Source organism: Dipodomys spectabilis, unplaced genomic scaffold, assembly GCF_019054845.1.
Source record: "Dipodomys spectabilis isolate Male_0828 unplaced genomic scaffold, ASM1905484v1 ptg000060l, whole genome shotgun sequence".
NCBI classification, from domain to species: Eukaryota; Metazoa; Chordata; class Mammalia; order Rodentia; family Heteromyidae; genus Dipodomys; species Dipodomys spectabilis.
In genome coordinates, this window is record NW_024870737.1 from 1,216,745 (window position 1) to 1,239,524 (window position 22,780).

Here is a 22,780-nt window from a genome sequence, read left to right on the forward strand (position 1 = left end):
ACAACTTCCTGAATTGTTTGACTATACAAGTACCAAAAGAAAAGTGAGAAAAAAAAATACAGGTGCACTGAGCTGATCCCGTAGGAGCCTGTGATATTACAGAGCCTGATGACTGCAACAGAAACTGACCTAGACATACCAAGAACCTCAGGGAGGAGCCTGAGGCTCAGTGGTTAGCACCAAGAACCAGGGACAACCTTCATGCCCACCTGGCTTACTTGCTGAGATCTTACAGGAGATGTGGCAGGTGAATTAGAAGAAAACGGGGTTTTGTACCATGTGATATGAGACAAGTCCCTTAACCTCATGGAGCCTCAGTTTCCTCATCTAGAAAATAGTGCTAACAGTACTTGTTGATAAGATGCTGTATGTCATTACTCATTAAGAATATACATACCCAGCAGCAGTGGCTCATGCCTGTAAGCCTAGCTACTCAGGAAGCTGAGATGTAAGGTTGGAAACTAGTCCAGGCAAGAAAGTGCACAAGACTATTATCTCCAATTAGCAAAATAAAAACCCAGAAGTATAGCTGTGGCTCATGTGATAGAGCACTAGTCTTGAGCTCAAAAACTAAGGGACCGAGCCCTGAGTTCAAGCCCCAGGATGGACACACACACACACACACACACACACACACACACACACACACACACACACACACGAAAGAACATATAAAATAAAACAACAGTGAAATGCCATCTCATACCTCATATCCAAGAGAATGGCTAGAATAAGAGTAGAATAACAAGAGTTGACAAGTGTGGGAGACATTGGAATTATCATATGTTGCTGATGAGGATGAAAGTGCTCCAGCTGCCATGTCAAATAGTTTTGCATGTCCCCACTAAGTTATCCACAGTTACCGTATAACCTAGCAATTCCACTTCTAAGTACACATTCAAGACAATTGGAAACAGTTGTCGATGCAAAAAGGTGTATATGGATTCTCACTCCCTCCTAATAGCCAAAGCATAGAAACAGCTCAAATGTATATCCGCTGATGAATGGATAAACATGATGTAGCCAGTCACACAAAAGAATAAAGTATTGATCATATTACATGAATAAACCTTGAAAACATTATGCAATGTGAAAAAAAACAACCCTTCAAGCCATATGCTATATGATTCAATTTGTACCAAATGTCCAGAATAGAACTGGCCCATAGAGGCAGAGAGTCAATTAGAAGTTACCACAGGGCTGGGGAGAATGGAGTGTGAGGGAGTTAAAGCTAAAGGGTACATGGTTTGTTTTCGAGATAATAATGTCCTAAAATTAACTATGGCCAATTTGCTGCATGACTGCATATGCTAATTGTATCTTTTAAATGTATATTTGAATTGTATATTTTAAATGGGTGATTTGCGAATTTATCTCCATAAAGCTGTTTACAAAAGCCAATGTTTGCTCAGAGAGATGATCTGGTGAAAACAAACTCTTTTATTCCTCCTCAGGCCAAGCCATTCATGTATGTTTTACTTTGTCATGAAACCTAACACTTGTCAAGCAAAGTGAATCCTAGCTCTTGAGAGGTTGAAGGAAGAGGATTGTGAGTTGAGGCCAGCCTGGGCTATATAGTGATACTTTATCTCAAAACACCAAGAATATATCTAAGGATCATGGTTCAAAGCCAGCCCAGGCAAGAAAGTCCATGAGACTCTTATCTCCAATTAATCACAGAAAAAGCCAGAAGTGGTCCTGTGGCTCAAATGGTAGAGTGCTAGCCATAAGCAAGAGGAGCTCAGGAACAGCACCCAGGCGCAGAGTTTAAGCCTCAGGACTGGCAAAGGAAAAACAGATGGGAGGCAATGTATCATCATGCAGTTCAAGAAAAAGAAGGTATACATGACCCAAAAGATTTTGTATTTCATAAAAATGGGAACATACAAAATGGATTCTTTTTACATCTGGATTTTTCCTTTATTTGCAGTACTGGGGATTGAAGTCAGGACCTCGCAAGTACTCTACCCCTTAAGCCATGTCCACAGATGTGATCTACTAGGGCCTGGCTCCAAGTAGTTTTCCAAAATGGATGTACCAATTTATGCCAGTGGTATATTAGTTTTATCTATTCAGATAACTATATAGTTATATTTCATTACAGTTTTAAATTTCATTTTTATATTTGATGAGCATCTTTTCATATGCTTATAGATCAGAAATTTTTGCTTTATTGTAAATATTTAATTGTAATTTATAACCACATTGTTTCATCTAATCTATGGAAGATTATGTTTCAGACTGTGATCTATTTTTTTTTTGCCAGTTCTGAGGCTTGAACTCATATCCTACTCACTGTCCCTTAACTTTGCTCCTCAATGCTGGTACTGCATCATTTGAGCCACAGCTTCGCTCTCAAGAGTTTTGTTGGTTCATTGGAGATAAGGGTTTCATGGACTTTGCTGGTTTCAAACAACTCTCCTCAGATTCAGCTTCTGAGAAGGATTACATGTGTGAGCCAAGGCCAATATTTTTTTAAGGCCAATATTTTTAAGGGACATGTTTTTAGCCTTTTGCTAGTGCTCCATTAGTGCAATCTCAGCCCTTCTTCATGTAAAGTAGTGAGGGTTTGGACAGAGGACAAAAGCATCATATGCTCTACACATCTTGCAGCAGGAACTGTCAAGTTTTGCAATCAATATTGCTACAGTATCACCACTGACATGCTTCCAAAAGAAGCTTTTTTTACAACAAAAACCCACCATGGGCCTGGAACAAAATATACAGCCTTGGAAAATGTACATCTTCTATTTCCTATGTGGATTGAAATATTCAACTGTGGCCTGAGGCCAGCAATAGGAAGGTTCTTTGAGCTTTTCCTCAAATGCTCCCAGTTTAGCAACAGATTTAGAAGTGACTATGGAAAAGAGGGAGCCCTCCTCTAGCCCAAAGGGATTTACATTCCCTCCAGGGAAATTTCTAGCTGTGACATCCTGGTAAGATCATACCACAGCAGACAGATCCTACTAGGGTATTGGAGCAAGAGATTTCCCTAGAGGAAAACTTATGGAGGGGGGGGGGGAAACCCTGAAATAATGCAAATTCAAGTTGAGTCGCAAGAGAGAAAGTGGAGCTTTGCTTAGACTGACAGCACATGGTTGTGTCATTCCACAGTTACCCACTTTTTCCCTGTAGGGAAGCTTGCATTAGCACGGGCTACACTTTCTGAACACTGTTGAGAGTGGAGACACTACTTCTCAAACCTGTTTCTTGGGTCTCTATTGTCTACATCCTTCTAATGTCCCAGGAGAGAAAATTAGAAACATTTTCTATTCCTCCCACTTCTTCACCCCCACTCCCAATCCCCCCACCAACTCCCAGCAGTCCTTCCTATCTTCCTAAAGTTTCCCTCCTTCCCTCCCTCGCCCTCTCCCACCTCTCCCCTCCTCTCTACTTTTCTGAGATAAGGCCTTAGTTTTTATAGCCTGAGCTAGTCTCCAACCCACAATCCTCCTGCCTCAGTTTCCCTAGCATTGTGATTAGAGACATATGCCACTATGCCTGGTATTCATTTTACTTTTGCTGTGTATATTTATGTTGTACAACATGATAGTGGGGGATTAGTATTTTTGTTTCTGTGATGCTGGGTATAGAACCCAGGGCCTTCATGTTAGGTAATTACTGTACTACTGAGCTATATCCCCAGCCCCAACAAGTTTTTGATTTTCATATACATATGGAAATAATTATCTTAGCCCATTAACATTTCCATCATCTCTTAGTCAACTTCCTTTTCCTCATAGAGCATCAAAAATCTACTCTAAACAAATTGCCATTAAACTATGCAATTTATTAACTATAAACTTTTATACTGTATATTACATTGCTATATTTATATATACTACATAATGACAACTTTGTACTTTTTGACTTATTACCTTACTTGTTAGAATGAGTCTTATCAAAAAGACTAAATATAACATGTGCTCACAAAAATGTGTAGAAAAGAAGAGTCCTTGTACATTGCTGATGAGGGTGCAAATTTTTGTAGCCATTATGGAAACAATATGGAAGTTCCTCAAAAAGATTAAAATTAGGCCTACCATATAATTCAATAATCCGTCGTCTGGCCATATAACTGAAGGAGATGATAACACAGTCTCAAAAATACCTGCACTCTTATGTTTATTACAGCATTAGTTTATAGTAGTCAACATATGGAATCAACCTAATATCCAGCACAGATAAATGTATAATGAAAATATTTAATAGCTCAATCCCCAGGAGCAAAAACATTATATATACAGTATATATACATATATATATATAATACAGAAATAGAGGTACACACACACACACACACACACACACACACACACACACACACCTTGAAATACCATTCAGCTTTGAAAAAGAAGGAATTACTGTCATAACAGCATGAGGAACTTCAAAGGACGTATGCAAGTAAAAAAAAGCAGGCATAGAATGTCAAACAGCACATGAACTTGCTCAGATATGGAGTGTAAGAAGACCCAAATACAAAGAAATGGAAGGTAGGACAGTGGTCATCAGAGGCTGGGGAATGAGAAGGAGAGGAAGGAGATGTGCTTCTCAGAACACAAAGCTGCCATTATTCAAGATAAATAAAACTAAATAAGGTGGCTCAGTGGTAGAGCACTTGCCTTGCATGCATGAGGCCCTGGGTTCGATTCCTCAGCACCACATAAGCAAAAAGAAAAAAGCCGGAAGTGGTGCTGTGGCTCAAGTGGTAGAGCGCTAGCCTTGAGCTGAAGAGCTGAGGGACAGCGCCCAGGCTCAGAGTTCAGGCCCCACGACCGGACCCCCAAAAAAAACACCTAAATATCGTGTGTGTGTGTGTGTGTGTGTGTGTGTGTGTGTGTGTGTGTGTGTGTGCCAGTCCTGTGTTTAAACTCAAGACCTGGGCTCTATGCCTGAGCTTATGTGCTCAAGTCTTGCTCTCTACCACTTGGACCACAACTCCACTTCTAGCTGTTGTTTTGTGGTTAATTGGGGCTAAGAATTTTACAGACTTTCCTGCCCAGGCTGGCTTTGAACCATGATTCTCAGACCTCAGTCTCCTGAATAGCTAGGATTAGAGGTTTGAGCCACCAGTACCCGGCAAATGTTTTGTTGTTTTTTTTTTTGCTGGTCATGGGGCCTGAACTCTGGGCCTGGGCGCTGTCCCTCAGCTCTTCAGCTCAAGGCTAGCGCTCTACCACTGGAGCCACAGCGCCACTTCCGGCTTTTTCTGTTTATGTGGTGCAGGGGAATCGAACCCAGGGCCTCATGCTTGCCAGGCATGCACTCTATCGCTGAGCTACCTTCCCAGCCCTGTAAATATTTTTTGAATCCATTTATTTTTCTACACACACACTGCTGCCACCCTTATAAAATCCCCCAAAACCTCTCATCTGCACATACTTTCAACCCCTCCCGACCCATCGCCCTGAAGGGCAGACACAGTGCCTTATGTTCACAAGTTTATTTCATTCTCCCCCTGGGCATAAAGATTGACCACATCTCCTGACTCCAGTTTCACTGGAAAACAGGGAAGATGAGATGACATAATGACATCTCCAGGGTAGATCCTAAAACCCATCTGCAGTGGCTTATTGGCATGAGTCAATGAGGGCTATACATAGAAGAAGTCAGGATCCCTGAATCACAGTGCACAAAGCTGCCTGCCAAATCTCCAAGTGGACTGCAATAGCATTGAATGGTGTTGGTACCCTGCTGAAACCAATTGGTTCTAATTGGTTCTAGATGTCTAGTTTTATTTCTGTGTGTGTGTGTGTTTGTGTGTGTGTGTGTGTGTGTGTGTGTGTGTGTGCTGGTCCTGGGACTTGAACTCAGGGCGTGGGTGCTATGAGGTTTTTTGCTCAGGTCTAGTGCTCTACCACTTGAACCACATCTCTACTTCTGGCTTTTTGGTGGTTCATTGGAGGTAAAAGTCTCAGAATTTCCTGCCCAGGATGGTTTTGAACTGCTGTCCACAGATCGCAGCCTCCAGAGTCTCTGGGATTACAGGTGAGAGCCACCAACAGCCTGTTTTCTTTGGCTAGTTTGGAATGCTACTTTTTCTTTCTTTTTAATCCTGAATGAGTGTTAAGGTTTTATTGATTCTTTTGTTTTTTCAAGACAAGTTCTCCTTATGTTGCCCTGTTTGGCCTTGAACTCATGATCTTCCTGTCTCCACCTCCCATAGTGCTAGGATTATAAGAATGCAACTCCTGTCCCTACTGGCTTCAAATATATTTTACATATCTATTGAGATGATCGTGTGTTTTGTCCCCTTGTCAATATGGTGCTGTAGTTTGTTTCTGAAACTAAAATCTAAGGATCACATTCAGTGTACAAAACAGGGTGAGGAGCTGCACTAAGCTGAAGCAGATAGGAAATCCTGCAGCTACCAAGCTGGCTCGCTAGCTTCTCCCTTCCAGGTAGCACTGGGCTCCACAGAAAACTGAACCATGTGCCAGGAACAGTCAGTGGCCCCCATGAATCCCATCCACAAGTCCTTGTTGGGCTTGGCTCTCTCAATCAAGCCCTAAGTCTCAGCCTCAGAAAACCTTGGTTGTCAGGGCTGGCAGGTTACAAGACCCTGGCTACTTTCTCAGTCTCCCCCAAAGCATCCTGCAAATTACAGGTTATCCTAGCACTGAGCTCCAAAGCCCACTCTCTCTTTTCTCCTTTGGCTTAAAGGTTGATCTAAGGAGGCTTAGAGTCTTTCACACTTGGCCTTTTTGGTGGCATCATTCCATTAGAAGTTACTTCAGGGCAACAGTTAAAGTTGGCACACCTAAACCCCTGATTATAATCAACCAAAACCACAGAGGCTCCGTATCTCAGAGACTGTAGACAGTCCACTGATTACTTTTTGGGAAGACTAATTAAGAAACTATTACAGAAGATGAATATACCCCACTTCCCCAAGTACACTATTGACATGAACAGATACACAATCGATATAATAGTTGCTATATCACAGCCTTGTTCTTCCCAAAGAACACTATCTTATTCAGGAACAGGTAAAGGTTTGGGGAAAGGTGCTTAGTAGAAATAAATACTGTCCTTTTGATTAAAAATCTAACAGGTTGGCATTGAAGGAACACACACTATGGCCTAGAAAACCTCAACCTTAGGTGTTGCTACCATGCCACTGACATCATCTCAGAGAAGCTAGCAAGGATCACTCTCAAGGAGCATCTTGTGATGGCATGCACATCTTTTGGGGTAATGGGCTAACTACGTGGCCTCAACCTAATTTCCTAGAACTTCAGATCGGCCAGGTGTGGGTGGCTCACGCCTGTAATCCTAGCTACTCAAGAGGCTGAGATCTGAGGATTGTGGCTCAAAGCCAGCCCAGGCAAGAAAGTCTGTAAGACTCTTATCTCCAATTAACCATCAGAAAACTGGATGTGGACCTATGGCTCAATGTGGTGGAGCACTAGCCTTTGAGCAAAAAAGTTCAGGGACAGCACTCAGGCCCTGAGTTTGAGCTCCATGGCCAACAAAAAGTTATCTAGATAGATATTATATCTAAATAGATATATATGTATGTATGCATCTGCTGATCAAATAGTACTTAGCTCAGTAGTTCTCCACTTCTACCTACTAGAGAAATACTCCCTTGCAGTTTGTATTCTTCCACAGCTATGTCCTGTTACAAGCAGGTAGAGGAACAGGAAACTGTCCCATTATGACTCCAAGTTGAGCTTGTCTTCTCTATTTGACGATATTTGCCACAGTTCCCAAATTCCGGCATGTTTGTTGGGTACTGGGCAGGCGCAGCAGCAGCTTGGGCATAGACTGCCAAGTGACAAGGGCCTCACTGGAGCAGGAGGGACAATCCGGAAACACACGTAGCCGCGGGCAAACCTCACAACCAAGGCTTTTTTGCTCTTTGTTTTGTAATAAGTGCAAGAATCAGAGAAACAGGACACACAATTCTGATCAGGGGAGAGCTAGGATGGGGCTGTGACGTGGAGATGGAAAAAACACCACCTCGCATGACAGTGGCACTCTCAAAGTATGGACTCTGGGCCAGAAACTTCAGTGAAGCTTTCAGGAAAAAAAAAATGAAACAAAACCACACCACATGCTTTTTCTTATAACGCTACAAACCCCACTACCATGTGCTTCATACACATCCAAGTACTGACGCTAGGCAAAATGTACACAGTGCAGCTAGGACGTCCAAACCAGCCTTTAAATGATGGTACCATAGATCACCATTTAGCAGCATCCACAACCCCCATTCAAACCCTCCGCTAACATAACCACTGAAACACGGCAATCCTTTTCTAGTAAAAAACACTTGATGAATCAGACCCAATAGTGAGTAGATCATTCCACTTTTCATATAGTTGGCGCTTACAAATGGTGGATTCCATCAGCCTAGAATCTTTTGATTTTCTGGAAGAAGACAAATGGAGAAATTGGATAGTGCCCTTATCCCACCACCACCCCAACTCACAGACCCAGGAAATGGAAGCAGTAGCTTGCAATCTCCTTAAACGGCGACTACGACCAATACCTGCATGCGCCATTGCATGTGCTAGCAGAAGGGAGGGTAGCTTAGGGAGATATTCTTGCTATTTAAGAATGCATTTAGCCCCACAAAATTGGCATGGCACGAACAAAAGTGAAAACGTGGCCACACCAGCCCCCATCCTCACCACCAGCCCTTTCTCAAACCTGATGCCTGCTTAACCTTACTTGGGGCATTATCTTAGCTCCGACATTTACCTTGCATCTCACCATGGTGCCACCCACACGCAGGCAAATCATGGACTTGCTGTAGGTGCCCCCTCCCACATCTCTGCCCTACACTGAAAGAAATGACCAGATCATCTAGGCTAATTGTCTCACTAGGACTGCTGTGAGTCAGAAAGTTTAGCTGTTATAAAACAACACTTTTAAAAACGTAATACTGTTTATTTTAACTTCAAAAACATTTCAACATTCTAAACATACAAAAAAATAACAGAACGTTGCAAATTGTGTTTAAGTACAGAAGGTTCTTGAACTTTCCTTTGCTGACAATGAACAGTTCCAGTTTGTGTAAAAACAAAGGGTTTTAAACCTACCACACTTAACTAAAAAAAAAAAAAAAATACACTTCTCATGCCAGCCGACCCCCCCCCCTTTCCACAGCTAAGAATGGCAGCAAATGCTATGTCACTATGTACAAAAACAAGACAACCTGAAGCTAAATGGATGCCCACTGCAGTGTCAACAGGTCCAGCCTCACAGTGCACGCCCTGAGCTACGGCCCCTCCAAAAGGCATCTTCCTCCACAGCCTCAACGCCAGGCAAGGAGCATCAAGAGTCTGTCTTGGTTGTTTTGTTCTTTTTACAAACTATAGATATGTACAGCTGGTAACTCAGGATTTCTAGCCAATAACCATAGAGTTAACACCACCTTACAGATTGAAAACAAAATGCCAGAAACATCTTCAAATGTTTTGTCACACCCACAGCAAAGTGCACAGAGAGGAGAACACGAGTGCCTTTTCTTTTTAAAAATGTTTGCAAATATGTACAACTTTGATACAGTTTCAGGTGCTCTGGACACCCATGGCTACCTTCATGTAAACCACTGACAAAATTTCTAGAGCACTTTGAGAGACTACAATGATCGCGATCAAATTTTGTAATTAAACCTAATAAGAGCAATAGACACGTCTCAAATAAGAGATGTGCCAATCACGGCGCTCCCCTACTCTAAGATATTCACAAGGAGACAGATCAATAGGTTTTTTTTATTCATCATCCTCCTCCTCCTCCTCTTCTTCCTCCTCTTCCTCTTCTTCATCTTCATCTTCCACCTTTTTCCGGGCAACTTTAGCAGGACCTTTAGCACCATCAAATTTCCCTTTAGATTTGTAGTCAGCAACATCCTAGAAGGAACAGGAAAACACATTTGAAGTGAGTAGCCAAGTTCACCTTGCTGTTAGACCAAAAGGTAAGTCCTCAACTCAAGACAAGCAGCAGGCACTGAAAACAAGGGAGCATAGGGCTCTGTTCTATGTCAACATCTGTTTTTCGGCTAGTCAAATTTTAACTGAGGTGTTCTACCCCAGTATCCTTCGAGTCAAGTGAAGATGTGACCCCAGTAAAACATTTTTTGTAGGAAGAGTGAAGCTGCAGGGCAGTCAGTGGTAGGTAAAGTAGTGGGCCCCTGGGTTTCATTGTGAGCAAGCCAAGAGGAAAAAAAATACTGGATGAGGAAAAAATTCAAGCTTGCCTAAAGTTGTCTTAGTCTCTGTGACAAAGAGCTGGGAGAAGTGTAAATAGGAACACAGAAGGCTGACCTTATAGGGAAGAGGGCCTCTGCATGCTAGGCTGACTACATTAGCATAGCCACGCCCCCACTATTACCCACAAAAAGCAGGGCAAAATACAGTGTAACATACCTTTTCATACTTCTCTTTCAGCTTTGCAGCCTTGGTGATGTAGGGCTGTTTCTCATTATCACTTAAGTTGTTCCACATCTCACCCAGTTTCTTGGCCACATCGCCAATAGAGATGCCAGGGTTTGTAGACTTGATCTTGGGACGAAATTCTGAGCAGAAAAGGAAAAATCCAGACCTTGTGGAAGAGAAATACATATATTAAATGAAAATGGACAAAAAGATTAGTTTGGGTTAAATTCCTAAGTTCCTCAGCTTATATATATTTTTCCTTTCATTCTGAGACACAGGTCTTACTATGTAGCTCACACTGACCTTGAACTCACAATCTTCCCTGTCTCACTCTCCTAAGATCCAGAATTGGAGGCATCTATCACCATGTCCAACTCGAGTTTATATTATTTTTAGCATGAAGATCTCTTATCAAAGTGAAAATCATATTGTGCACAGAACATTACAAGTCCTGACGGGTTTTGGAAGGTCTCACCACACACCTATACACAGGATTCTACAAAGTTAAGAGTCCACAATGTTACTGAAAGGTACTATGCTCTAGCTTTGCTTTACTTGGTAAATAGTTTTTTTTTTTTAAATGTGCCTAAGAAGGCTGGCACCCAGAAAGAAAGAGGCCCACCTTTCTACTGTGAAAGCCAACCAGCAGTGTGCACGAACACACAAAATACACAGTATCCACAAACATCACCCTTAACAATATGGACAACACATCAACCTTCAAAGGACGGCTTGAACAGGGGTTCAAGCATAAAGTCCTTGATCATCAAGAGCAGCGAGCTGAGATCTAATGTCAGTTGTACTGCACCCCCAAAAGCTGAAAGTACAGACGATTTTGCATTAAATATCTCAACATCTTTACCATAAATTGACTTGAAAAGGGAAAGCCGTGAGTTATCGCAAATCCTAGAGTTACTTACGGTGGTCTCTTGGGGGCATTTGGATCCTTTTTCTTTTTGCCTCCCTTAGCTGGTCCGTAATCCTTCATCTCACGATCATAGCGCACCTTATCTGCTTTTGCCATCTCATCAAATTTAGCTTTCTCCTTCCCAGACATTGTCTGCAAAGAGCAAGACCTGTTAACTAAATTGCTGAAAAAACTGACAACTCGCCTGCCCAACTGGGCATCTGTAAAACTACTTGCAAAAGGAGGTAAAGGCTTCACATCCCCTGTGGGGTTTTAAAAATACACACCTCCAAAGACAAGAAAGAGCAGTCTGGGTTTGAAGAAGCCAGCCACCTGGGGTGATTTTGAAGGAGAACAATTCCCCCTCTGCTCCCCTTCCCCCAGTGTAAACTAAGACTAGTATGAGCATACAAAGTAGAATACCTTCCATCTCTCTGAGCATTTCTTGGAAAATTCTGCAAAATTGACAGGAACTTCTGGGTTTTTCTTCTTATGCTCTTCCCTGCAAGTCTGCACAAAGAAGGCATATGCAGACATCTTGCCCTTTGGTTTTTTGGGGTCACCTTTACCCATGTTGACTGTGATGGATAGAAGACAAAAGGGGAAAAAGCTCCGTAAAATATACAATTATAAAGAGATGTCAAAAGCAGAGTAAACCTTGTAAGTTTTCTATGAGGAACCTGCCTCTCCGCCACACCTGATACCACGTCAGAAGGCAGAGTAGCAAGGAAATCAGCTTCACTGTCTCTTGTCATTTAACTTTTGACCAGCGTGAAGCGCGCTGGTTTGCAAGTTACTTCTCCAGAGCGGATCAAGTTCTTCAAATGGGGTTGGATCGCCTACTTGGGTGCTGGGGACTGCATGACTGAGCTACTACGTTTTGTAAACAACCACAAAGCGCCAAGAGGGGATATTTGTAAGGGGGTTGGTGGCAGATGATAGAGACTTAAGGCTAGGTGGTTGCCCTTTTACTGGTCCACTTAAAACATCACCTTCACCGGCTGCTAAATCAAATCCAATCAAAGTAAAAGCTTTGAATAGAAATACAAGAAATGTCGTTATTGTTGATGCATTGGGGCTTAGAAAACCAGCATTTGCAATCCTCCCAGAGCAGGTATCTCTTGGGCGAGGAGTGGAAATCCGTCACTTATTCACTGTAAAGAGGATGGGACATAGAAAGGGCTGGGGTGACCCATGTGTAAGGATGGCCAAATACAGGTCCAGCCCGGCATACTTTTCCTAAAGTTTCCAAATGAAAATGCAGCTGTGGCATGTCATCGTTCCTGTCCCCCCCCCCCCAGCTTCCCGCCATCTTTTCCTTTTCCCACACCCAAGGTCATCATGTAAAACCAAAAGCGCTTCCCATGGTAGCGCCCGCCTGCGGGGGGCTGCATTAGCCCCGCAGCGGCCGTACGGGCGGGGCGGGGCGGGGCGGGCCGAGGCCAGACTCGGAATCCGGCCAGCACCGGCCAGCAGCCGACACCCGCACCCGACCAACCGCCTCAGGCTCTGGGCCGGGCCCTCCGGACACCCGTAATTCACCTTCCATTTTGTCAAATGCCTCCGGATGAAAGAAAGTGCCCGTGAAATCCGCCGCTGCCACCCCTGGGGGGCTCGCGGCGCGTCGGGGGGCGGCGGCGGGGGGCGGCGGGGCCTGGCCGGTGGTGGCCGCGGCAGGGGTGGAGGTGCCCGCCGCGCCTCCCAGCCCCGCTCGCTAAAATGGCTGATCCGCGCGCGGCCGCCGCGGCGAACAAAGCGGCCCGGGCCCCCGCCACCGCCGCCGCCGCCGCCGCCCGCTCGTCGGCCCCCACCCCGCCCCGCCCCGCCCGGGCCGCGGGCCGGACCTCCCCGCCCCCCCCCCCGACGCGGGGCGCACTCCTCGGGATAACAAAGGCGCCCGTGCAGCCATGACGCTCCGCCGCGCCGGAGCCCGCGGTGGCGCCCCCCGTCCTTCCCGTTGCCCGCCCGGGGCCGACTGCGCTACCCGCCTCCCGAGCCCGCCGCCCACCTCTCCTCCCATCGCCGGAGTCACGCACCACGCCGCGCCAGCCACCATGTTACCCCGCGGCGGTAGCGGCAGGCGACGAGCGGGGGGCAGCTGGCCCACACCCCCCCCACCCTGGGCTGCCGGGCGCTCCGCGACGGCCATGTTAATGCAGGGCCATCAGCGAAGCCCGCGGGCCCGAGCGCCGCCGGCTCAGAGCCGCCAGCGAAGTTTGCCCGCGCCGCAGTCCCCGCCGGGCGCTCGCCGCCCGCCCGCCGCGTCCGTCCCGGGCTGGGCGCCTCAGCACCGCCCTCGGCTCCCGCTCCTGCCCGCTGCCGCTGCCGCCCGGCGCTGGAACGCGCGCCTCGCCTGCTTTGCCCACAGCCGCAGCCGCCCCTTCATCCCCTCCGCTCCCGCCCCAGCTGCGGGTACATCTGGCCTGGAAGGAGGGCTGCCCTTCGGCCAACACGGGCTCCGCGGAGAGGCCGACAGCCGACACCCGGGAGCAGAGGAGAAAGCATTTTGAAAAGTTTAAACACCTGATTCGCTGCTTCCTTCCCGTCCACCTAGCTAGACAGAAGGCGAAGGAGCGGGAAGGGCGCGGGAGGCGAGGCAGTGGGAGGCGGCGGCGGCAGGCGCGCTCGCTCGCTCAGTCGCTCGCTTAGTGGTTCGCTCGCTCCCTCGCTCGCTCGCGGAGGTGCGGGCCGGAAAGTTGTGAGGGCGCTGCGGCGGCAGCAGCGGCGGCGGCGGCGGCGGCCGTGGCGACGAGCGCGGGCCGTGCGAAACGTACCTGTATTGTTCGCTAGTCTGGGCAGCGCAGGGCACGACGCGCGGCTCAGCACTCCCCAACCTCGCGCTAGCTGCCTCCACGAGAGCCGCCTGATTGGCCAGCGGGCTCCGCCGTTTAAAACAGCCTCCTCGCCCAACCATTGGCTGAGAGCCTCATGCATATTAAGTAGGCTCTGGCGCCCATTGGGCGCGGCCTCTGGGATTATTCATTCAAACAGAACAACCCGCCGACGCCGGTGTCTTGAGGCAAAACACAGAATAAAAATATTCTCACACCCCACCTCCTCCCCTCGCCGACCCCGCACCACCGGCCTAAAGTCTAACTTTGGAGAGGTGGTCTCGACTTTCCCGGAGGTCTTGCCCTCAGACGAGCAAAGTGAATCTCGTGGCTCTGCCCTCTGCTCCCTACACGCGCCAGCTGGGGCGCCCCACGCCCTGGCCCCTGGCCCTCAGTAAGCGCCTGTGCCCCCGGAAAACCTCCCCGGACCGACCACCGAGGGCTGACAGTCTTCCACCTGTATCCAGGTCCGCCGAGCAGGTGCAAGGTCCCGGCTGCAGCCTGGTCCCCATGTCCCGCCAAGAGCAACCCTGCACGCACACTGGCTCAGCGCCTACGGATCGCACTCAGCTAGGCTCTTGCCAGTAAATGCGAGAAAATCTGTATTGGCGCCTGCAATTGCAGAAACGGCGGGCTTCGGAGAGCTAGAAGTGGAAATCGGAGTTTTCAAAAATGGATCTCAATTGCAGTTTTGGACACTCTGGGTAGAAGTGACCTGGCCTGCCTTCCCTTTCGTGACACACCCCCGATAAAGTGCTCGAATGACAGAAAATTTCAGACATGGAAATGGGGAAGAAAATCATTCAAAAGCAGGAACTCCCCTTTCCAAAAGTGAAGAAGGCTATTTATGATTCTCCTATTTAGGCAGAAGAGCCAACAGAACATGAGTTTATCAAATGCCCTTTACAGAAATAAGGACTGAGTTTCGAAATGTGCAAGACAAACGGCCGCTCACAAGCATCCAACCCTCTGCCGCACTCTTTCTCACTCAATGTTGGCATTCTACCACTTGAGGGACAGCTCCACTAGCTGCCATACACTTGCCAACATGTGGCTCTAAGCTTCTGCAGCCAGGCTTCGAAATCAAAAGGCACATGCAGTGCTGCTTTGGAAAAGAGCCAATAGGTAGCAAACCATTATCCCAGGCCCACACGAGGACTTGATAAGGTTGTGCTTATGTACCTCTACTCCTAGTGATCTTCTCAGCTCCCTTCTAGCTTAACCATCTCCCAGCCTTCAGATCACTCATACCTCAGAGTTCTCATGACAGCGTAGACCTTTCCTCCATTCCTCCAGCAGCGAGCCCCATCTCATATAAGCACATTATCAGGACCCCCCCCCCCCCCGCATCTGCTCACACTACGTCCAACCCCCTTAACCCTGCCTCTGCTGCCACAATCTATAACGTAGGTACCCAGTACCTTATAGGCCAAACCACTCGACAAGTGGCTCCATGGTGCCCCATCAAGACCTCTCCTTCCCACCCCACTCCCCCTATTTGCCTAATCTTTTGAGTACATACATTGGATTTCCAAGTTATTCAATGGTACAGTGTCAATCGACGGAAAGGTTCTGTTCCAAGGAGCATCTTCAATCAAAGGAACACTGTCCTTCGAAGATTTACTCCTAGAAATAGCTTCAATCAAAGGAAGACTGTCCTTCGAAGTAACAGTTTCATTCGGAAGAATTGCTTTGTTCCTAAGAACACCTTCAATCAAAGGAAGAGTTTCCTTCAAAGAAACAGGATCATTCAAAAGAAAACTTCCATCCTTAGGAAGAATTTCATCTGAAAGAACAGTTTTGTTCCTAGGAACAGATTCAATTAAAGGAAGACCTCCCTTCAAAGGAACACCTTCATCGGAAAGAAGATTTTTGTTCCTAGAAAGAGCTTCGATCATTGGAAGAGTTTCCTTCGAAGGAAGACTTTCCATGTCTACTCTATAGAAGAGCTAGTCTTGTATGAGCTTAAGCTTGTAGCGGAGGTTGCCTTGAGCAGAACCTTAAGGAAAATGTCTATGACATCACTCAGTGTCAGAGATCTGAAGTTGGTTGCCATGCTTCCCAACTCACATACCATGCCAAGACACCATATGCTCCTCAGATCCAGCCTCCCTAACTCCTCCAATCCCTACCAGTAAATCTCCACTTAGAGGCCCATCCCTGCTTTGTTTACCTTTTGCGGGAGCCTGAGTGGCCAAATGGATTCCTACCTCACCCAAACTCTCAATTTAATCCCATGCAGTATACTATTAGTGGCTAGACAAGGTGGTATGCTTGTAATGCATACACTCCGGAGGCTGAGTCAGGAAGATGTCAAGTTAGAGACCGTCCTGGGCTTCCTACGCAAGCCAGCCCCGTGTAAAAGAAAAACATCTAGTAGTGAATAGCAGAAGGGAGACAGGGTGAGGAGTAGAACAGGAAGGAAGAAGGAAGAAAGGAAGGAAGATGAGAGTGGCCTTGGGCCCTGTCACAATTCTTGGGATGTGTTTTGCCATGACACTCCACCTCTTCCAGCATCAATATCCTCTGTCAAACAGATTCAACCCACTTTATCTGCATACACCACTGTCCAATCAAATGGTGAGAGTAGCTATTAGTGAAAAGTGGACCCAGGGGACTGGGTCCTACTCAGCTCAGCCCATGCTAGAGGAATTTTCTCACATGTTCCTGGTCCTGGGTTCCATCCCCAGCACAAGAGAGAAAAGTGGGGGGGGGGGGCAGATGGACTCACAGACACACAGAGACAGAAAACAAGTGGCAGAGAGACAGAGTCAAAGAGACAGAGGAAGGAGGAAGAGGAAGAAAAGGAGGCCAAGGAGAAGGCACCATCTCAGAAGAAGCCTAAAGAATAATCTGGAAGGTAAAAAGTTACAGATAGCCAAGGGCACCAAGATTCAACCTGGTGTCAGGGTCTCAAGGCAAATCAGTGTCCCTGTTCAGAGCAGCCGAGGTTCCCTGGGAGCCTGTTTGCTTGAAACACCGAGCACAGTGAAGCAAGTGAGCACATGAGGACGATGCTTTGGCACCTGTCTTGGGCATCCTAGAAAACCCTTTAACCCCATCAGTCACCTCAGAGACCCTCACATGAATCAAAGCTTACGCACGAAGGAGAACTTCCAACCAGAATCCCTTAATCTGCTTGGCTGCCTGGACAAGTTGTGAAAACACAAAAAGTAAACAAAAAAAGAAGAGTGGCAAATACTATGTAAAGAGATTTTCCATTCCTGTCAGTTGAAGGCCTCCAAAAGATTAAGAGGAATCCTTGTCATTCAAAACAAATGAAACTCTGATCCTTTGATCTACCTCAAACCCCACCCCACATCTACACACAGGCCCCAAAGTGTTCTTTGGCTGCCCAGAGCTTAAAGGTATCCCAGAGGCTCACTCAAACCATGTGTTTCAGAGGTGGTTGAGGCCTTGAGCACTGTTGGAAGAGCTATGGAGTTACATAGCTATGCATGAGCTATGTGATACTCTAGCCCAGCCTCCTAGGACCAGAGGATAGAGTGGCCAAATGTACCCAAATCCCCACAGCGTCAATGGCAGAGCCAAGGGCTGGAAGCCTAATCTCTCACATTTTAGTATTGCTCTTGCTTTACTCCTAGCACGGACACTGCACCATTGGGTGAGTGGTGAGCTGGCCAGAGTAGCCAGTGCCCTTCAAGAAGGATGCTGAATTCCAAAGAGTGATCTGAAGGCGGGGCCTCTTCTGAGGCTTGTCCCAGGGCAGACTCAGAGCCCCTAGGAATGTGAAAGCTTGCAGAATTAGAGAGCTCCTGTGAAGTTTGTGTGTCTATTTCCCACCTCAGTGGCAGCCAAGGGTGGACCTACTCCCTCACCTCCCATGGGAGGTAGAAGGAAGGCCACTCCTTTCCACAGCACTGCCGTCCCTCTACCTAAAGGTGGGAGGCATAAGCCACCTGTCATAGGAACTCCTGGGAAAGTGGCACAGGAAGCCAGGCACTGTGGTTCAGAGCAGACATCATGTTGGCAGCAGGTTCACTAGCTCCCTGAGTTCTGACTGGCTAATGTGGTGGCCCTTGTCTGCATGCCTGTATAAAGCACAGACCAGGCTCCGAGTCACTGAGCAGGCAATGAGCTAGCCTCCTGATTACCACCATCACCTTGACAAAAGGTAGGAGCCGTTTCTCTCCACCTGAATCAAAGGAAATCCTGCAAGGGGCGGGAGGTGAGGATGACCGCTTTCTACATCAAGTCAAGATTGGCATTTAAGTGGGCTGGGAAGGTGGCTCAGGGGTAGAGTGCTTGCCTTGCATGAATGAGGCCCTGAGTTCAATTCCTCAGAACCACACAAGCAGAAAAATCTGGAAGTGGTGCTGTGGCAGAACTGGTAGAGTGCTCGCCTTGAGCTGAAGAGCTGAGGGACAGCGCCCAGGCCCAGTGTTCAAGCCCTATGACCAACCAAAAAAAAAAAAAAAAAAAAAAAGATTGGCATTTAAACATTTCTTCTGGAAGTCAGGGTCATGTCTATACTCCTACCTTCTCAGAAGGCTGCTAGGGATCTTGGTTCAAAAGCAGATTGGGCAGAAAAATCCTTAAGATGCCATCTTCAGTTAACCAGCAAACAGCCAGGCTGGAGGCATGGCTCAAGTACTAGAGCACCTAGCCAAGATCAAGGAAGTACAACTTCCAACCCAGTACTTTCTGAGGTTATAGCTGTTGTTCAGAGATGGAATTGTTATCTAGCAACAGAAACTCCACCCTCAGCACTAGAATGAAACCCCAAACCAAAATGATCCTCACTCCCTCGGGTCTAAGGGTGTCCTGAGGAATGCCAGAGAGGCTTCACAAGGGGTCCTCAAGCAATATCACTCGCCTATTTTCCTTCCCACCCTCATCCCAAAACACTCCTGCAAAGCACAGCACAGAAAACAAACCTGCAAGGCATCCTGTGCTGAGAGAGGCTCCAGCCAGACCTCACCTGCCCTCCCTACTTCACTGTACTGCAGGAGGACTCTACACACAGGCCAGTAGATAATGAAAGCATGTCTCTAGAAAGACCACACTCCACAGACCACAAGGGTGCAAGGGACTTCCCCAACCTCAGGTCTGTTTTCCTTCTTAGGCTCCCATCTGCTTGGGGCTGGCTACAAACCACAATGCTCAGATCTCAGCCTCCTGAGTAGCCAGGGTTACAGGCATGAACCACTGGTGCCCAGCTCCTCCATCATTTTAAGGCAAATTTCAGTGTTCTGCCCTTTCTGTCACTGTGAGCATTGCTGCCTTTGCCTGAGGAAGTCCTTTGGCCCTAAAGGCCTTACCCCAGTCACCCTATTCCCCTGGGAACGCTCCCTCACTTTCAGGGCTCTACTCTCATTTCTGGTACTTCTCCCAGCTGTCATTGGCCACTACTTGAGTGACGAATGCCGGTCTCAGAATCCCTGGGAAGTATTTATGAATGAACTAAGGCAGTGGATGGCAAAGGAGCCAAGCAACCATCTGTGGGGACTTGTGGTCTACACCCCAACAAGGAAGAACACCTGGCTGCGAGGCCATAGCACCCCAATGCTGGAGGACAAATGCCAGTCCCAGGAAGGACTTCATTCACTTAGGCAGAACATTTGCTGTCGAGTCACAGGGTTTCTAGAGGGAGGAAGGACACACCTCTTTGGCTTGCAAAAGGAGCTCCAAATTCCCAAGGGCCTGGCCCAATAGCACCACCCAACTGTATTTTGGTTGAATACAGTGGGAAAGAGCCAGAGCTGCCCTGCAGGGATTGACAGCCAGCCAGCCAGCCACATGGTAGCTAGGTGACTCCCATAAGTCACTTCACCTCTCTGTAGCCAAAATGGGCCCAGTAAGAGTACCCATTTCATTAACAGTGAGTATGACTTTTGTTGGTGGTGGTGGGGGTGGTCATGGGGCTTGAACTCAGGGACTGGATACTGTCTCTGAGCTCTTTTGCTCAAGGCTAATGCTCTACCACTTTGAGCCACAGAACCGCTTCTGGTTTTCTGATGTTTAATGACAGATAAGTGTCTCATGGATTTTCAGGCTCAGGCTGGCTTCAAACTGCAATCATCAGATTTCAGCTTCCTGAGTACCTAGGCTTACAGTTGAGAGTCACCAGTGCCTGGCTCAAGTACTATTTTGTGTGTGTCTGCCAGTACTGGGGCTTGAACTCAGGACCGCCGCTTGCTTAGCTTTTGTTTTTGTTTTTGCCCAAAGATAGCACTCTACCACTTGAACCACAACTCCATTTATGTCATTTTGCTGGTTAATTGGAGCCAAGAGTCTCAACGATTTATCTGCCTGGGCTGGCTTCAAACCTTGCTCCTCAAGATCTCAACCTCTTTAGTAATTAGGATTATAGGTGGGAGCCATCAGTACCAGGCTCTAGAGAAGGAGTTATTGAATTGTGAGGGTGAAATGAATCACTGCTTCTGAAGGACTTAGAGCCATGCCTGGTGCAAAATACACAGCCAGGAAGGGCTTGCAGTGGAGAAGGGGGTCTCCTCTCATTTCACTCTTGTTTTTGTCTTTTTGTGGAAAGTATCTCCAGGGCTCTTTTTTGCCCTCCTACCTCTTGTGGTGGAAGATCCCTTGGGGTATAAATTATCTGGGGGCAGGTGCCAGACAAGGGCAGGAATTTTTCTGCAGGAATTTTTCCTTTCCTGAATACTAGATATGAGCTCTAAGTGGAGGAAGCTGCTGGTTCCATGGTCTTGGGGTGAGAGAGAGAGGGGTGTATTTGTATTCACAAACATCCTCTCCTTGGCAATCTTTAATCCTTTCTAATGATTCTGGACCGCTCCATGGTGCTGGGGATGGATGCTAGGCCCTCTCACATGCTAAGCATGCATTCTACCACAGCTGTAGAAAGCTTGGAAACTATGGCAGGCCTCTTAAGAGCCGCTTGCCCACAGCTTGCTAGACAGGCACTCTACACCCTTGAGTCACAGGCTTAGCAATCCTGTTAATTCAGTTTCCTGTGTCCTGAATCCAGCAACTTCTCCCTACCTCAAAAGTACCAAGAACGCCAAGCACCAGTGACTCAGGACTGTAATCCTAGCTACTCAGGAGGTTCTCAACCTGAGCACCAAGTTTCAAAGGCAGCCTAGACAGACAAATCTGAGAGTTATGTCTAATTAGCCAGCCAAAAGCCAAAAGCAGAGTGGTGTCTTTTCTAGCAAAATAGTTTGCTTCCTTCCTTTTCTGTTAACTTCGTAAGACTTGTTTTTCTGACCTTTCTGCTTTGCCCAGGTGGCTGGGCCCTTGGTAATTAGGTTTTCGTTACATTCTTTTGCTAATACACTTAAGACATCTTGTTTACCAGCTCCTATTATTTTAGCTACATTCTGTTTATTAAGCCACATCCTCTTGTGCAGACCGTGAAACTGACAATGTGAGCAGAGGGGTGGGGCCTGGTGAGTTAGAGGTTAAAAAAAATGAGCAGCTTACCTGTTCTCTGTACTTGCTTGCCAGGTTTTTTTTTTGTTTTGTTTTGTTTTGTTTTTTGGTGGTGGTGGTGGGGCTTGAACTCAGGACCTGGGCATTTGCCAAAGTTTTCACTGATAGTACACCCTTCTGCAAAAGTAAACTTTGCCTTACTAAGATACTTTACTCCTCCACAACACCCCAGCATCCTAAGTCATTTTGCAAAGTGCCAACCTTCAGTGAAAAAAGCCAAGCAAGAGCAGGAAGGCCTGAGTTCAAACACACACACACACACACACACACACACACACACACACACACACAGAGTACCTATAGCAGCCATCTCCCAGCCTGACAGCTACAGCTACAATGGCTCTCTCAACTGTCTTCCTGCTAAGCTCTCTCCTATCATCCATTCTCCATGTAGCAATGAGAGAGACCTTGTATACATGGGCATTTTCTATTCAATTTGATAACTTTTCATGATCCTCCATAGTCTAGGGATAAAGCCACAGGGAGACCTTTCAAGAGTTGCTTCTGAGCCTACTTCCTAGCTACTCAGGAGGTGGAGATCTGAGGATCGTGGTTCAAAGGCAGCTTGGGCAGGAAGTTCCGTGAGACTGTTATCTCCAATAAACCACTAGAAAACCAGAAGTGGCACTGTTGTTCAAGCGGTAGAGTGCTCGCCTTGAGCTGAAGAGTGCAGGCACAGCGCCCAGGCCCAGAGTTCAAGCCCCACGACCGACAAAAAAATAAAGAAGAGTTGCTTCTGCCAAATTCCTCCCACTCCCATCCCCCAATCCCACCAACAGGGATTTTGCATCCACCTCAAACTTCTCTGCCTCTAAGCACTTGGCTCACAGTATTCCTAAGAGCTCCACTGCCCTTTCCCCTTCATCTCTATGGAGATCCTGCTTACTTTTTCACTCAATACCTTCCTCTTGAGGCTTGCTAGATACCAAAGCCTGCCTTGGGTTGAAATGGACCTTCTCATCCCTACATGAGCCTGCAGCAAGGTGAGCTGGCTATTCCAGGTACTTGGGTACCTGCTTGCTCCTCCAGTGGCAAAAGTGCCCACAGAGTGGGAGCCGCCTTCCCTCATCCCAAGAAACACATGTGGGAAATGTAACACCCAATGCACCAGCGTAGGGAGACATTTATGTCATGAGGGCTTGGCCTGATGAATGAATTCGTGCCCATTATAAAAGAGTTTGAAGTCAGGCCCTGGTGGCTCATCCTCGGGAGGCTGAGATTTG

The 22,780-nt window shown here is 47.1% G+C and overlaps 1 protein-coding gene across 2 annotated transcripts; it reads right to left on the reverse strand.

Moving 5' to 3' along the window:
* Positions 1 to 8,874: 8,874 nt before the first annotated feature.
* Hmgb3 (high mobility group box 3) lies at positions 8,875 to 14,161 on the reverse strand. Of its 2 annotated transcripts, none has more exons than XM_042680374.1 (5): positions 14,070 to 14,161; positions 11,719 to 11,873; positions 11,309 to 11,448; positions 10,380 to 10,554; positions 8,875 to 9,863 (listed from the first exon to the last, which is right to left on the reverse strand). In XM_042680374.1, the coding sequence occupies exons 2-5, from the start codon at positions 11,866 to 11,868 to the stop codon at positions 9,726 to 9,728; spliced, it is 603 nt and encodes a 200-aa protein (XP_042536308.1). In that variant the 5' UTR covers positions 11,869 to 11,873; positions 14,070 to 14,161; the 3' UTR covers positions 8,875 to 9,725. The 2 variants fall into 2 exon arrangements, with proteins under 2 accessions (XP_042536308.1, XP_042536307.1); XM_042680373.1 differs by lacking the exon at positions 14,070 to 14,161 and adding an exon at positions 13,819 to 13,918.
* Between the last annotated feature and the right edge of the window lie 8,619 nt (positions 14,162 to 22,780).